The following is a 13,285-nucleotide window of genomic DNA, read 5'->3' as shown; positions in this document are numbered from 1 at the left end:
GTCTTGTTTCTTTTACTCTCCTAGGTCAGGCTTCTAGTCAAGACCCAAAGGGTTTCAGGGTGTGTCTGTGTACAGAGAAAATGAATAAGGGGTAACATGTACGAAAGTTCCATGTAGCACTACCCCTATAGAAAATTGGGAATTGGCTTACCAAAAAGAAAATGTCATATATTGTACTGAGACTGCTGTGCTGATTACAATAAATCAGCCGATAGCTTTCTTCTGCATAAAGTGTACATGTGTTCTTGGTGTTATTTGCGAAGGCTATGAGCTAATGCAGTAAAGTTTATGCAAGTACATGTGTTCTAGAAAAGTGTTATTAAATTCACAACAGTTAATTGTTAATTATTTTGGTCTGGTATGAGTGATATATGGTAGTGTTTTATATCTGTGTATCATAAGCAACCATCTGTGCTCCAAAATGACAGTGTTCTCATTGTTTGTTTTAGTTGGTTAATCACTATGACAACGACTGCCCTACTGCTCCAGTACCATGCACTTATCATGCTTTTGGATGTCCAGAAAAAGTAAGTTAGAATGTTACCTGCATAACACACATTATAGCCAATACTCTCAAAGTGGCTTAGTAGTAAAAGTACTGTGTAAGAAGTTCATCAGTAAGCAAGAACCTTAGGAAGTGTGATTAGACAAAATACTCGTACATTAATTGTGCTCTGAAAATTACGGAAATGATGATTGTAAATTAACAGTGCTGCCACCCTGTAAAGGAAAGGATACCTTCCTCTTCAGGCTTCTTCTCTTTGTGGTGCACTGTCCACTTAGGAAGCTGGCGGCAGAAAGGTGCCTCTGGCCTCTAGTAGCATACCACCACCTCTGGGTCTGAAAATCTGTCCCTCTTACTTGATGTTGCCAAGGGGGAAAACGCCAAAGGGGACTTTTACAGTAGCACTGCTGAACAGCCAAGGCAGTAAGTAAGGAAGTGTGCAAGGCTCTTTAGTTAAACAACTTTATTAACCATAAGGCTCAACTCATTGGTATCTACAAGACAGATACCTGTCTCTGTGTGTGGGGGAAGTGCCATCAAGTTGCTTCCAACCTACAGCCACCCAATGAATTAATGTCCTCCCAAACATCCTATTGCTAACAGCCTTGCTCAGGTCTTGCAAACTCAGGGGTGCTGCTTCCTTGATTGAGTCAATCCATCTTCATGCTGGGTCATCTTCCTGCTGCCTTCAACTTGTTTTATTTTATTTACAGTATTTATTCTCCTCCTTTTTCACTTGACTTGAGGTGGATTACACAGAGTGAGTCACTACAGGCAACAGGATGGGAGATTCAGTAAACAATACAATAGGATTAGGGTTGTAAGGACTGATCAGAAATCTAATAGAACAGAAACAAAGCATATAAGTATTAACGTGACACATTAAATGACGTAAAAATTACATAGTAAGATCTTCGTTTCAGCAAGCTAAATGCGGTAGTATAGACCACAGTCCCTAATGATTTATCCAAATAACTTTGTGAATCATTTAGTACAGTGCGACTCTATTGCCTGCGGAGAAAAGCCCTCTTGAATAATTTAGTTTTGCATCGTTTTCAGAAAGCCAGGGGAGTAAGAGCCTTCCTGACCATTCCATAAGGTGGGGCAGGCCATTCCATAAGGTGGGGGCCACAGCAGAGAAGGCATGTGTACAGGCAGTTGTTGATTTTGCTCGTTTGCAGGTTGGAACCTGCAGAAGACCTAGCTCAGATGAGGGAAGCTAGCATGGGAGTTCATGAGGAAGAGGCAGTTGCAGATAGGATCCAAGGCCATGAAGGGCTTTGTATGTGATAACAGTACCTTTAATTGAGCTTGATAACTGGTGACCAGCCAAAAGGAGTGACTGTGGAAATGGAGTAAAATGCGTGCTCCATCTAGTTCCCAGTAATAGCTGAGCCATGGAGTTCTGGATCAGATGGAGTTTCCAAATTGATTTTGAGGTGAGACTGATGTACAAGTGTTACAACAGTGTTTCCCAACCTGTGGGTCAGGACCCAAAAGTGGGTTGCAGGCCAGCTCTCCCTAATTGCCTCCCTTGCCCTTTCTAATTGTTAAAAAAAATTATTTAGGAAACCATGATCTGACCCTAGAAACTGTATATTCCATGTCATATATTAGCTAGGATTTTTTCTTCATTGTATGTTCCTGTTGACCAAGTATGTACCTGCTGATCCTGATGGTTACTAGAGTGAGTTTCTTAGGGGGGATTAGAGGAGATAATGGAGGAGGAGAGGGTGGTCAAAGCCTGGAATATAATCTCCATACACAAAGGCTGTGTATGTCAGAATGCCACTTGCTAGGGTTTCATAGTGGGGGTAGCTCCACCCTTTGTGATATGTTTGTTGATTTCTCAGAAACATCTGGTTAGCCACTGTAGAAAATGGAATGCTGAGCTATATGAGTGCCAAGGTCATAGTTTGCCCGGGGCATCAAAAACCCTTGGGCCAGCCCCGGATGGGTCACCATACCAAAAAGGTTGGTAACCACTGCATTACAGTAGTCTAGTCTCAGTGTTACTGTGGCATGGATCCAGGTGGCCAGAGGAACTATGTCAACGTAAGGAGTCATCTTTCAGCCTGTGCTTAGTTGGAAGAAAGCCATTTTTGCAGCTGCATTAACTTGCTTCTCCGGCAATAACATTGGGTCAAGTATAACCCCAAGGCTCTTAACCGAGTCAGCAAGGGTTAGCTGAACTCCATCAGAAGTGGAGAAGACAATGTCCTTCAAGAGCTCTGCTTTCCCTTACCTCTGCCTTTTCAGTGTTTAGTTTCAATTTGTTTGCTCTTAGCCAGGCAGTGATTTAGGAGCTCTACTGCATCACCAGGAGACTTGATAAGGATATATAGAGTTGGGTATTACCTACATATTGATGACACGCAACCCCAAAACTATGAATGATTTGTCCAAAGGGCTTTACATAGAGATTAAAAAGCATGGGGGATAGAACCACACCCCATGGAACCCCACAAGATAGTTCCCACATTAATGACAACTGGTTTGAGTCTGATCCAACAGGTATTGTTGTATGTCAGAACGGCTTCCAGGTTAGTAACTGGTGTAGCTCGCTCACTCTCCAATGGGGGGGGGGGCTTTCTTCCACTCATTGCATATAGTGCGTAAGCCCCAGCTCTACACTCCCAAGTGAAGAGCCACAGGCCTCCTGTTTAAATTCGTACCTGGAATGAGAAGGGTAGAAGGAACCAATGGTGGTCATTCAGCTGCCGCCTAGCCCCAGATCAAAGGAGGAACCATCATCTTAACAGCTCCTAGGAAAGCTGGTAGCATTATTGTCTTTTCCAGTGAGTCTTGTCTTCTCACTATGTGACCAAAGTACAATAGCCTCAGTTTGGTCATTTTAGCTTCTAGGGAGATTTCAGGCTTGACTGGATCTAGAACTTAGTTATGTGTCTTTTTGGCAGTCCACAGTACCAGTAGTACGTACTCCAATATCACATTTCAAATGAATCAACTTTTTTCCTGTCAGCTTTCTTCAATGTCCAATTTTCACACCCATACATATACCACAGTATGAATTATCTTGATCTTGGTCACCAGCGACCTCCCATTAAATGTATTAGTGTTGCCCATTTCTTTCCATGCTAAATTAAAAGTGCGAGTCCTTACCTTTAAAACCATGAATGGCTTGGGGCCAAGGTACTTAAAGGACTGGACTGCCTTCTCCCATATTGTCCAGCCTAACAGTTAATAAGAATTTTAGACTATATGCCATAATCATAATCTTTCTCATGAGTCTTGCTCCTCTGTGCCTCCGCCTTTAGAAGGGAGGTGGGTGATAACCAGAGAGAGAGTGCTTCTTCAGTATTGGCAGTTGGTTTGTGCAGTGCCCTTCCCTTTGAGGCTTGGCCTCTTTTAAGCACCTGTTCAAAAAGTGTCTGTTCACCCAGGCTTTTAATTAAGGGGTCTTTTAACACCTTTTTAGTGTGTGTGTGTGTAGTTTTTAGTCATTTTAAGCTGCTTCTTGTCTGTTTTTTAATGCTACGGCTGGGTCTGTAATGCTGGATTTTAATAACGTTTACATTTTGTTGGTATTATGTTTTACTTTGTAAGCCACTTTGAGCAGGTTCCCCAGAGGGGGCATAAAATTTGCTAAATAGATTATTTATGTGATGTATAAATAATAAAAATATTCTATATAGATGCACTGATCAATAAATGAAATTTCTTTATTAATCAAATTTATGTTTTATTAATTATGCATATCACCAGTATTTATAAGTGATGCTTCTGCATGAATCTGTTTTCGCTTGCTGCTTTCTGAAATCACTCTTTAAGGGTTTCTTCCCAGTATCAATGTTAGGATATTATTTCAAAGGACAGTATGCTCATATAAGAGTGGAATGATTGAGTGTATAGGTGGAAAATCAGTTCATTACTCCTATCAGATGTTTTCAAGTCTGTCTCTACAACCTTAATTTTTCAAAAGGTACTTTAGTTAGTGAAAACATAGATTCTGTGCATTAAATCTGTGAATTACAGATTTTAATCTGAATTGCAGATTTTTAAATGAGAACTTCACGTAAAATGCTTTTCAGAAACTACAGAAGTCAAAGAGCACAGTTCTGGTGAGAGTGTGATACTGTTATTATGCATATCTACTAATAAATTGCTTATACCTGGGTAATTCTCCTTCAGTAAGGTAATCCAAATTGCTGCCTCACCTGTGCACTAGTAACACTTTTCTTCTGTTCAGGTTTCGAGTTCTTGTCTCAAATATTTACAGGAAGATAAGCCAGTTCTGCTTTCCAGTTCAGTCCCCCCCCCCCCCCCTACATTAAGGCTATATGTTTGATTTTAGTCAGAGGAAGTGCTTATGAGCTCATGTGTTTTCAAATTCCAGATGCAAAGGAATGAGTTGGCACGCCATATGCAAGAATTCACTCAGGTTCATATGAGAATGATGGCTCAGAGTCTCCGGAGCATCATTGCTACTACCCCATCTCCCATGTCTTTCCTTGGAGGATTACCTTTTGACCCATCACTTTTCTCTCAAGCCGTGCCAACCCAATGTGAATGTAGCCCCGAAGTCCAGAACTTCAAGGAGACCGTTCAGCAATTGGAAGGTCGCTTGGTAAGACAAGATCACCAAATTCGGGAACTGATTGCTAAGATGGAGACACAGAACACACACATGGGGAATCTCAAGCGCACCATTCGAAATTTGGAAGAAAAAATTACCGAAATCGAAGCACAACAGTGTAATGGTATTTTCATCTGGAAGATTGAGAACTTCAGTATATATCTAAAAGCACAAGAAGAAGAGAGGCCCGTTGTTATCCACAGTCCAGGCTTCTACACAGGGAAACCTGGCTATAAGCTTTGTTTGCGGCTGCATATCCAGTTGCCGAATGCTCAGCGCTGCGCTAACTATATTTCCCTTTTTGTTCACACTATGCAAGGAGAACATGACAGCCATCTGCCTTGGCCATTCCAAGGCACCATACGACTTTCCATTCTGGATCAGTCAGAAGGTTCTCCAAGACACAACCATGAAGAAGTGATGGATACCAAGCCTGAGCTCTTAGCCTTCCAGCGGCCAACAGTCCCTCGCAACCCAAAGGGCTTTGGGTATGTGACTTTCATGCATTTGCAGGCACTAAAACAAAGAACCTATGTGAAAGACGATATTCTGTTGGTACGCTGTGAGGTCGTGACGCGCTTAGACTTAACCAGTCTCCGAAGAGAGGGTTTTCAGCCTCGTAGTACTGATGGGACTGTGTAGTCCATCGTGCCTTCAAGCTGAGCATTTGGTGTTTAGTGGGAAAGCAGCATGTGGATAAAAGGATTTGTGAGAATCATAGAGTTCTTAGAGCAGAACCAAAACTGCCATTCTGAGAGGACAGTGTGGTTTTCAGGGAATGGAAAGTATTTTCACTTAGAAAAATAAAAGTATCAAAATTAGTATGCAGCCTCCTGATCTTAATAAGTGAGGTAAATAACTCATGGCAACCTTACCGAAAGCTGAAGCTTGTTAACAAGTATGCATTAAATAGGACCGTTTCTAGTGTGGTGGTAAAAATGATGGAATTGTACTTCTTTGTATATCGTGTGTACTGGTACTGAGGCCTACAGACCATCACCTCACGTGTACATCAGAGTCTTATAGAGGAGCTGAATTATTTGAATACTTAAGGTGGCAGCTTGTTCGGGGGGGGGGGGTTAAACGAGACTACATTTTGAGCTAGGTTACTAAATAAGCCTTCAGAGTGTCATAGCGAACATGGAACTGGTTAGTATTCTTTAGAAGCTACAGCAGGAAAGTTAGTGCTCTGTGTGCCTTGCAGCTTTTTGCAAATCTGAAATGAGTTTTAGGTTTTTTATTGGCAGGTTTCACTTGATCACTTTCCTTCCCAAGAAATTAAATATTTTCAACAGCTGCTAGTCTGGTGGTATATGTAAAGACTTTAACATGTCTAAAAGGTGATGATAATACTGTTCCAGAAAATCTTAATGATTCAATGGTGATGTCAGATGAGATCTCTGGATATTGCTGTATCTACCTATTTGCCATTCCATACATATATTATGTCATTTTTGTTATTCCATTCTATCATATCTTTTGTCCAGTTGTATTTTTGCATTTGTAGGGATGGTCTCTGCCTTGACAGGTGCCGTTTGAATTAAAGTACAATTAGATGCCAGTGACAAATGAAATGGATTTTTTCCTCTTTGTTAATTCTTAACAAGTTGTACCCATGTCTGCAGCATCATCAATTCATTTCCTTGGAGATGTGCAAAATATGAATTGATCTTAAAGTTCTCAGTAGATGTCATGCCCAACAACATATTTGGCACCCTGATTTAATTACAGTCAAGGATGTTGCATATGAGCTTGCCCTGTGGTATAAAAAAGCTTTTTCTGTCCACAGTTTTGATCTTTTCACAGTGATCAGTCTGGAAAGCTGCTAAATTGGTACATAATTCTATAGTCAGTGATAACTGGCCCAGAGATCATGCAGAGTTGTGTTGTTGTTTTTTTAAGCTGTATTTTGTCTTTTAAAAATAAAATTTATTGGTGCTGACAGAATAATTTGGAACTTAACTATATCATTCTCAACTACAGCTAAATGCCATTAACACAAAAATCTCTAAATGTACAGCCATGTTTATAGATTATTCAGAATGAGGAATAACTGTTTGGCTCTCTCACCTAGGAAAGTATAATAGATCATTATGTTTTAGTATGACTGATATTGTGCAGAGGGCCCAGCAAAAGGAGTGAAAGACACTTGTCAACATCCCTCCCCCTCCCCAAAAGTTTTTGCATTGCTGCAAATGAGTTTACAATGGTACTATGCTGTGTCAGCATGAGCTCTCCTTGGCGTTTGGCCCTGCAAAATTCATCCATGCAAACAGAGAAAATGTCTAAACCAAATGAGGCACAGAGTATTTATTAACATCCAAAGGGGAAAATGAGAAATTTTTCAAACACCCATCTAAACATTGTTTATGAGAGAGAGAAAATTACTTAAAATAGGAGTTGATGGTAGGTTTGTGAGAAGCCCGGGAATCCAGCCAAATTCCTTTCTCTGCAGTTTGTATAAAATGAATGGAGAAAACCCTTTCTCAGTTTAATTTTAAAACATTCCAAGCTTTTGGCATTGAAATAAGGTTTTCTTAAGCTGAATAACATCAGCATACATTCTCTGTTAAATGTTGTATGAGCACATACATACATACATAGTTAAGATGAATGTTTGACAAGTAAATTTTGTGATTTCCAAAAGCCGCATTTTGTTTTCTTCTCCCGAAACATGACTGTTTTCTACAGAACTTATTTTCTATATTTTTTCAGACGAGATTATTCTTTGAGAACAGAGTCTAACTTGAAGTATTTTCCAAACCTATTTGATATTGTGAACTGTATCATCTTTAACAGCCATCTGTGAATAAAAACACTTCTCAGGTACCAACTTAAGGCATTATGTTCTTACAAAAAGATTCATAAGAGGATAGGGAATCTCCACATTCACTTAAGGTAACCTCCATGTGAGGAAATACTGAAAATAAATTTCTGTGAGATATGTTGTCTTTTAGAATGAGTAAGGCTGCGGTCACACACACTAATTAATCCACTTTCAATCCATTTTCAATGCACTTTCCAACTGGATTTTGCAAGTTCACACAGTAGAAATCCAGTCTGAAAAGTGGATTGAAAGTGGATTATTTAGTGTGTGTGATCTCAGCCTAAGAATGCCATTTAAGGCAAGGTTTTTCACACTCAACATGTACAGCATGAAAAAGTTTGAGGGCTTTGACAGTTTTTCCAATGGAAAAAAATTGGAAATTTTGAGGAACACTGAAAAAAAACCTATTTAATATTTTTGCTTTTTGAATGAGAAAAACTTGTCTGACAAAGCATTTCACTCATTCCAAAGGTACAGCATGAAAAAAAATCTGAGAACTTTTCCAGTGGAAAAAAATCAACATTTGGGGGATCATTGAGGAGGAAAACCTGCTATACTATAGACATACACAGAATTTTCAAGTTTTTTACATGTAATAATTCTGGCAACAATTAATAAACTATAGTATGTTTAATGACAATACATTATTAAAGAGTTCAGTGTTTTCATAAAGTTAATATCCAAACATGCTGTCAGTCGTACCTGATGTGACTTGATTAGCGTTTCTGCCCAAATTATATACTTTCTTTTGCTTACTACCAAATTTGTTTTCTGCCTTCAATTTTAATTTGTGCCAACTGAGAGGTAAGACAAAATAAAAGATCCGTGTGCTATGGTAGTATAGGGTGCAACAGTTTGCAACTCTTTCTAAAGGTATACTTGCAATTTTAGAAAATGAAGATATACTTTTAAATTCCATAAATATGCCAAATAGTGCAATTGTATATGATAAGTTATAAATGATTAATTTTATGTTGTTATAAGTAAAAGACGTTTCAGTTTGATGGGAAAGTACTGAATATCTTTCATTTTTCCCTCAATTTCAGGGTTTCCCACCCCCCCCCAAAAAAAACCTCTCCAACTCCCTCCCATTGCTTCAAAATTTCCAAAAACTTTACATCTCTATCCAGCAAGGCGCCTCTTATGTTCTTAAACTTATGTACTAGGACTTTCTCCTTATCTTGTGAGAAGGAATGATATATAATTGCCAATTTTTACAACAGTGTGCCAGTATAGGTTTTCTTCTTACAGCCAAATTCAGTTTGGTACTGGCATTTTTGTAGAGAAACTAAATATTACAATAAATTGGGATAGTATTAATAAAGGAGCAGAAGCCCTGAACTACTGGTGTCTTCAGACATTACTTCCTGACAGTTTATTGATACCACTACCCGTCCTACTAAGTACACTGAATTTTAAAATGGGTTATGTATAGAAGCATTGACAGAAGTGGAAGCCAATTTCTTAATCCATAATTATCAATATGTCATAGCTTTTGGTACTGATATTACATTTTGACAACTGATACTTTATGAAACAATCATTTCCAGTTTTATTTCAGAATATAGTAAGTACACATTTGCTGTTTTGTAGACATGAAATTGTTCAACTGCAAAAATTTTCAGTTGACATTTCAAATACCTTTAAGATTTCCAGCCCCTTTTAATGAATAGCCAGTTACCTCAGATCTGATTATTGTATAGGCCTAAACATAAATTTTCAGTTATAGTTTTATTTAAAGTTGTGTTATACTTTTCTTCTTTACTTAGAAAAGGCGTATGTTATTTCTTTGCACTGTTTTCCCTCCCTATATTCATTTAAAATGTTATTCCTTATTTAAAATACTTGCACTCTGTCATTCCTGCCTACCTCTACTCTAAAATCTGATTTTATGCTCTGCCTAGAGCCTTCACGTAACGTACCTTTTTTCCCTTAAACCAGAGATAACATCTGTTACCTCACATCTCTCAAATTTCTTTGGCTGCATTTCACCACCAGACACTTATATGGCTCTTTCTCTTTTATACTTTATGAAGCATCTCAAGACGCATCTTTTTCATGTATCTATCCTAATTAGTTGAGGGATTTTTAATTTGGTATGCCTTTTTCCTTTTCCAAGTATGTTTTAGTTAGATCATAAGACTGTGAGCAGGGTCAGTGTTTTATATTATTCAGTGCCTTGGGGGTTTTATAGGCTTTTAAGAGAGAACTAATTTTATTAGCATGAGTTGAAACCCAACTCCCAAAACAGCAATAACATGCTAACTGTTCTAAGGTGCTGATTGTCTCAAGTGACAGTATGTACAAAGTTACACTATTTATTTTTCTCACAAGAGGTGGCAAATACAAATGGAAGTTGTGTCTGACTGTAATTCAGTTCCCTACACATGCAAACATGGCTTCCTCCTCTTATTCTGTCAAACAGAGCTTTGTTTGAGTGGATGAGTTTTTTCTCTGACATTTAGAAAACAAGGAGAAAGCCCTACTTGCGAGTGCTGGGATGAAGTTCAGTCCTACGGTATTTATACTTATTCACAGTTATATAATGTTTATAGAATTGTATTTGTTACTTTCTGAATATGATAAGAAATTCGGTTTCCTTAGTGATGATGTTCCAATTACATTATAAGATCATGGACCCAGTTGTCTGGGTGCAAGCATACAATCCTGTAGTTATATAACCAGAGGACACCAAAGTGCCCTTTTTAACGAAGATATGGTAACCCTCTGCCTTAAGTGAACAAGTGCTAAACATAAAACACACTAAAATATCATGACATGGTGTCAATTCTACTGATTTCCCAGAGCAATGAATACCATTTATAACTAATGTCTGTATATAGTGTTTTAATAAACTAATGCCTGTATAGAGTGTGTTAATAAACTAATTGAGTAGTTACGAGATTACTTGCGCTTTTTTACTGTGTCTAGTTGCTATTTGCAGTGATGTTACAACAGGAATTTCATTGAACAGAGTTCACGATCCAGTTGTTATTGTTATCATGTTATGTATTGTTCGCCTTTTTCTCTGAGAATCAAGGCGGATTATATAGTGTAAGTCAAATGCAGTCAACAGGATGGGACATCTGATGGCCAATACAATAGGCTTTGGACATCAGAAATCTGAAACAAACAGAAATCTCAAACAGAGCTAAACAAAGCATGAGCTTTTAAACTTTATAAATTAAGTGGTGTAGGAACAACTACATAGTTTGGAACATACTTACAGTGTTAGTTAGCAATACAGTGGTGTAGGTCCCAGTCCCTATCCCACTAACAATACCACTTTCTGACCATTTCATTATAGTACAGTCCTATTTATCTGTACAAAAAGCCTTCTTGAATTATTCTGTTTAGCATAGTTTGCAGAAAGCCATGAGAATGGAAGTTGGGGGCCAACAACAGAGAATGCAGGTGGTTATCCATCTTGCCCATTTACAGGATGGTACCTGCAGAAGGCCCTGCTTGGATGAGTGAGTGATGCTGGTGTGGTGGAGCATAGGGAGAGAAGCAGTCCCACAGGTAAGTGGGACCAAGGCCATGAATGGCTGTGTTGATGACAGTCAGTACTTTGAATTGAGCCCAGTAATTGATGGGCAGCCAATGGGGTGACTGCAGAATGGGAGTGATGTACATATTCCACCTAGCTTCCAATAATAACCTAGCTGCAGTGTGAACTAACCAGAGTCTCCAAATTGACTTCAAGGAGAGACCTACATACATTACAATAGTCTAGTTTCACTGTTAACCATGGCATAGTTTCAGGTCACCAGATCAGCCGAGTCAAGTTAGGGGACCATCTTGCTGGCTCGTCTGAGTTGGAAGAAAAGAGCATTTTGTACCACCCCTTCTCCAAAAACAAAACAAAATCCCAGACCCCAAAACATTTTGGAAACTTCAGGGCCTTTCATAGGAAAAATTCAAAAGTACAAATGAGCTTTATTGGGCTTTGGCTACACATAAAGACGCTGAAAATAATAGCATTGTTTAGTAGCTCCATGTCTCATTGGCAATGAATTTCTGTTTTGAAGATGGATGAGACGTGTCCATGTAGTCAAGCTAGCATATTTTTCTAGTTTTAGCATATCCTGTTTTATCACTTCCTTTTAACCAGTTTAATGAGCTGAAATTAAAATGTGTTGTTTCATCACTGAACAGTGGAAGAAATGGGACTTTCTTAAAACTGCCATTATCAACTTCTTCCTCTAAGTAGTTATTTTATAATCTGAGCTGTAAAAAAAAGCCATGTTTACCCTTCCTTTTGCTTCTTGCTTTGAACACTGCAGTTTACAATGAGACCCAGGGTGAAACTGGTAGTTATTTTATAATCTGAGCTGTAAAAAAGAACCATGTGTACCCTTTTGCTTCTTGCTTTGAACACTGCAGCTTACAATGAGATCCAGGGTGAAACTGTGGCATTTCCTGATTGTTTGGGGCACTGTGGTGGCAAATGAAAGCAACATCTAGAGAACCATGCAGATCTAGAGTTGAGGTTAACCCTGAGCTCCCCTTTCTGCCTTAAGGCAACCCTCCCCATCAGTTATTGTTGAGTGATATGGAGATAACAATTCACTTACTTTACAGGCTTGTTCGTAAAGATTATGAGATAGCAGACACGAAGTTCTGTGAACTCTCCAAAGTACTGTATTAATGCTTGTTCCAGGCCATGTGGCCATAATAATTCATTCTAAAGCCAAAAATTCCATAATACCTTTTTATTAATAGTTTCAAGGGTAGCTGCTTTGGTCTGCAGTACTGTACACAATATTCCGAACGAGGCCGCACCACAGATTTATGCAGGGGCATTATGATAATGCCTGATTTGTTTTCAGTCACCTTCCTAATAATCCCCATCATAGCATTTGCCTTTTCTAATTGCAGTTGCACCCTGAGTTGACATTTTCAGTGAGTTATCTACCACGACTCCAAGATCTCTCTCCTGGTCAGTTACTGCCAGTTCAGACCCCATCAAGGTATTATTTATAGTAAGGGGTTTTGGCTCCAGTGTGCATTACTTTCTTGCCACAGATTATTAACAGAATAGCTAGTTCCAAAATTAGCAGAGATTATTTCCCCACAGGGATGATTTCCTTGCTCTTTCCTCTCCCACTCTCAAATCCAGCATGCTCTGTCAGTTAATTTTTAATAACTAGCAGTAGGAAGTTAGGTAAGGTAGTGGCTTGAATCCCCCAGGGTGTTTTCTGTGGTTAGAAGGCTTTTCACCCATAAAATGCAACTTTATTGCCTCCCCCTTTTCACTGTGGCCAGAAATCCTTCAGTCTGTAGAAAAGCTGTAATGGATCCAAGCCAATTATAATAGTCAATAGAAGTGAGAAGTCCTTAAAGTTATTGTTCA

At 38.9% G+C, this 13,285-nt stretch overlaps 1 protein-coding gene across 1 annotated transcript; it reads left to right on the top strand.

Moving 5' to 3' along the window:
* The first annotated feature begins 424 nt into the window (after positions 1–424).
* TRAF6 (TNF receptor associated factor 6) lies at positions 425–7,532 on the top strand. The gene is made up of 2 exons (XM_015419019.1): positions 425–527; positions 4,863–7,532. Exon 2 carries the CDS (start codon positions 4,863–4,865, stop codon positions 5,742–5,744), a length of 882 nt encoding a protein of 293 aa, XP_015274505.1. The 5' UTR covers positions 425–527; the 3' UTR covers positions 5,745–7,532.
* The last annotated feature ends 5,753 nt before the right edge of the window (positions 7,533–13,285 follow it).

This window comes from Gekko japonicus, unplaced genomic scaffold (genome assembly GCF_001447785.1).
Source record: "Gekko japonicus isolate JY-2015 unplaced genomic scaffold, Gekko_japonicus_V1.1 scaffold3784, whole genome shotgun sequence".
In the NCBI taxonomy this organism is placed as follows: domain Eukaryota; kingdom Metazoa; phylum Chordata; class Lepidosauria; order Squamata; family Gekkonidae; genus Gekko; species Gekko japonicus.
This window is presented reverse-complemented; position numbering and strand designations above follow the sequence as displayed.

Coding starts and splice junctions, on each gene's coding strand:
- TRAF6 (XM_015419019.1), top strand. CDS start 4,863: ATGCAAAGGAATGAGTTGGCACGCCATATGCAAGAATTCACTCAGGTT.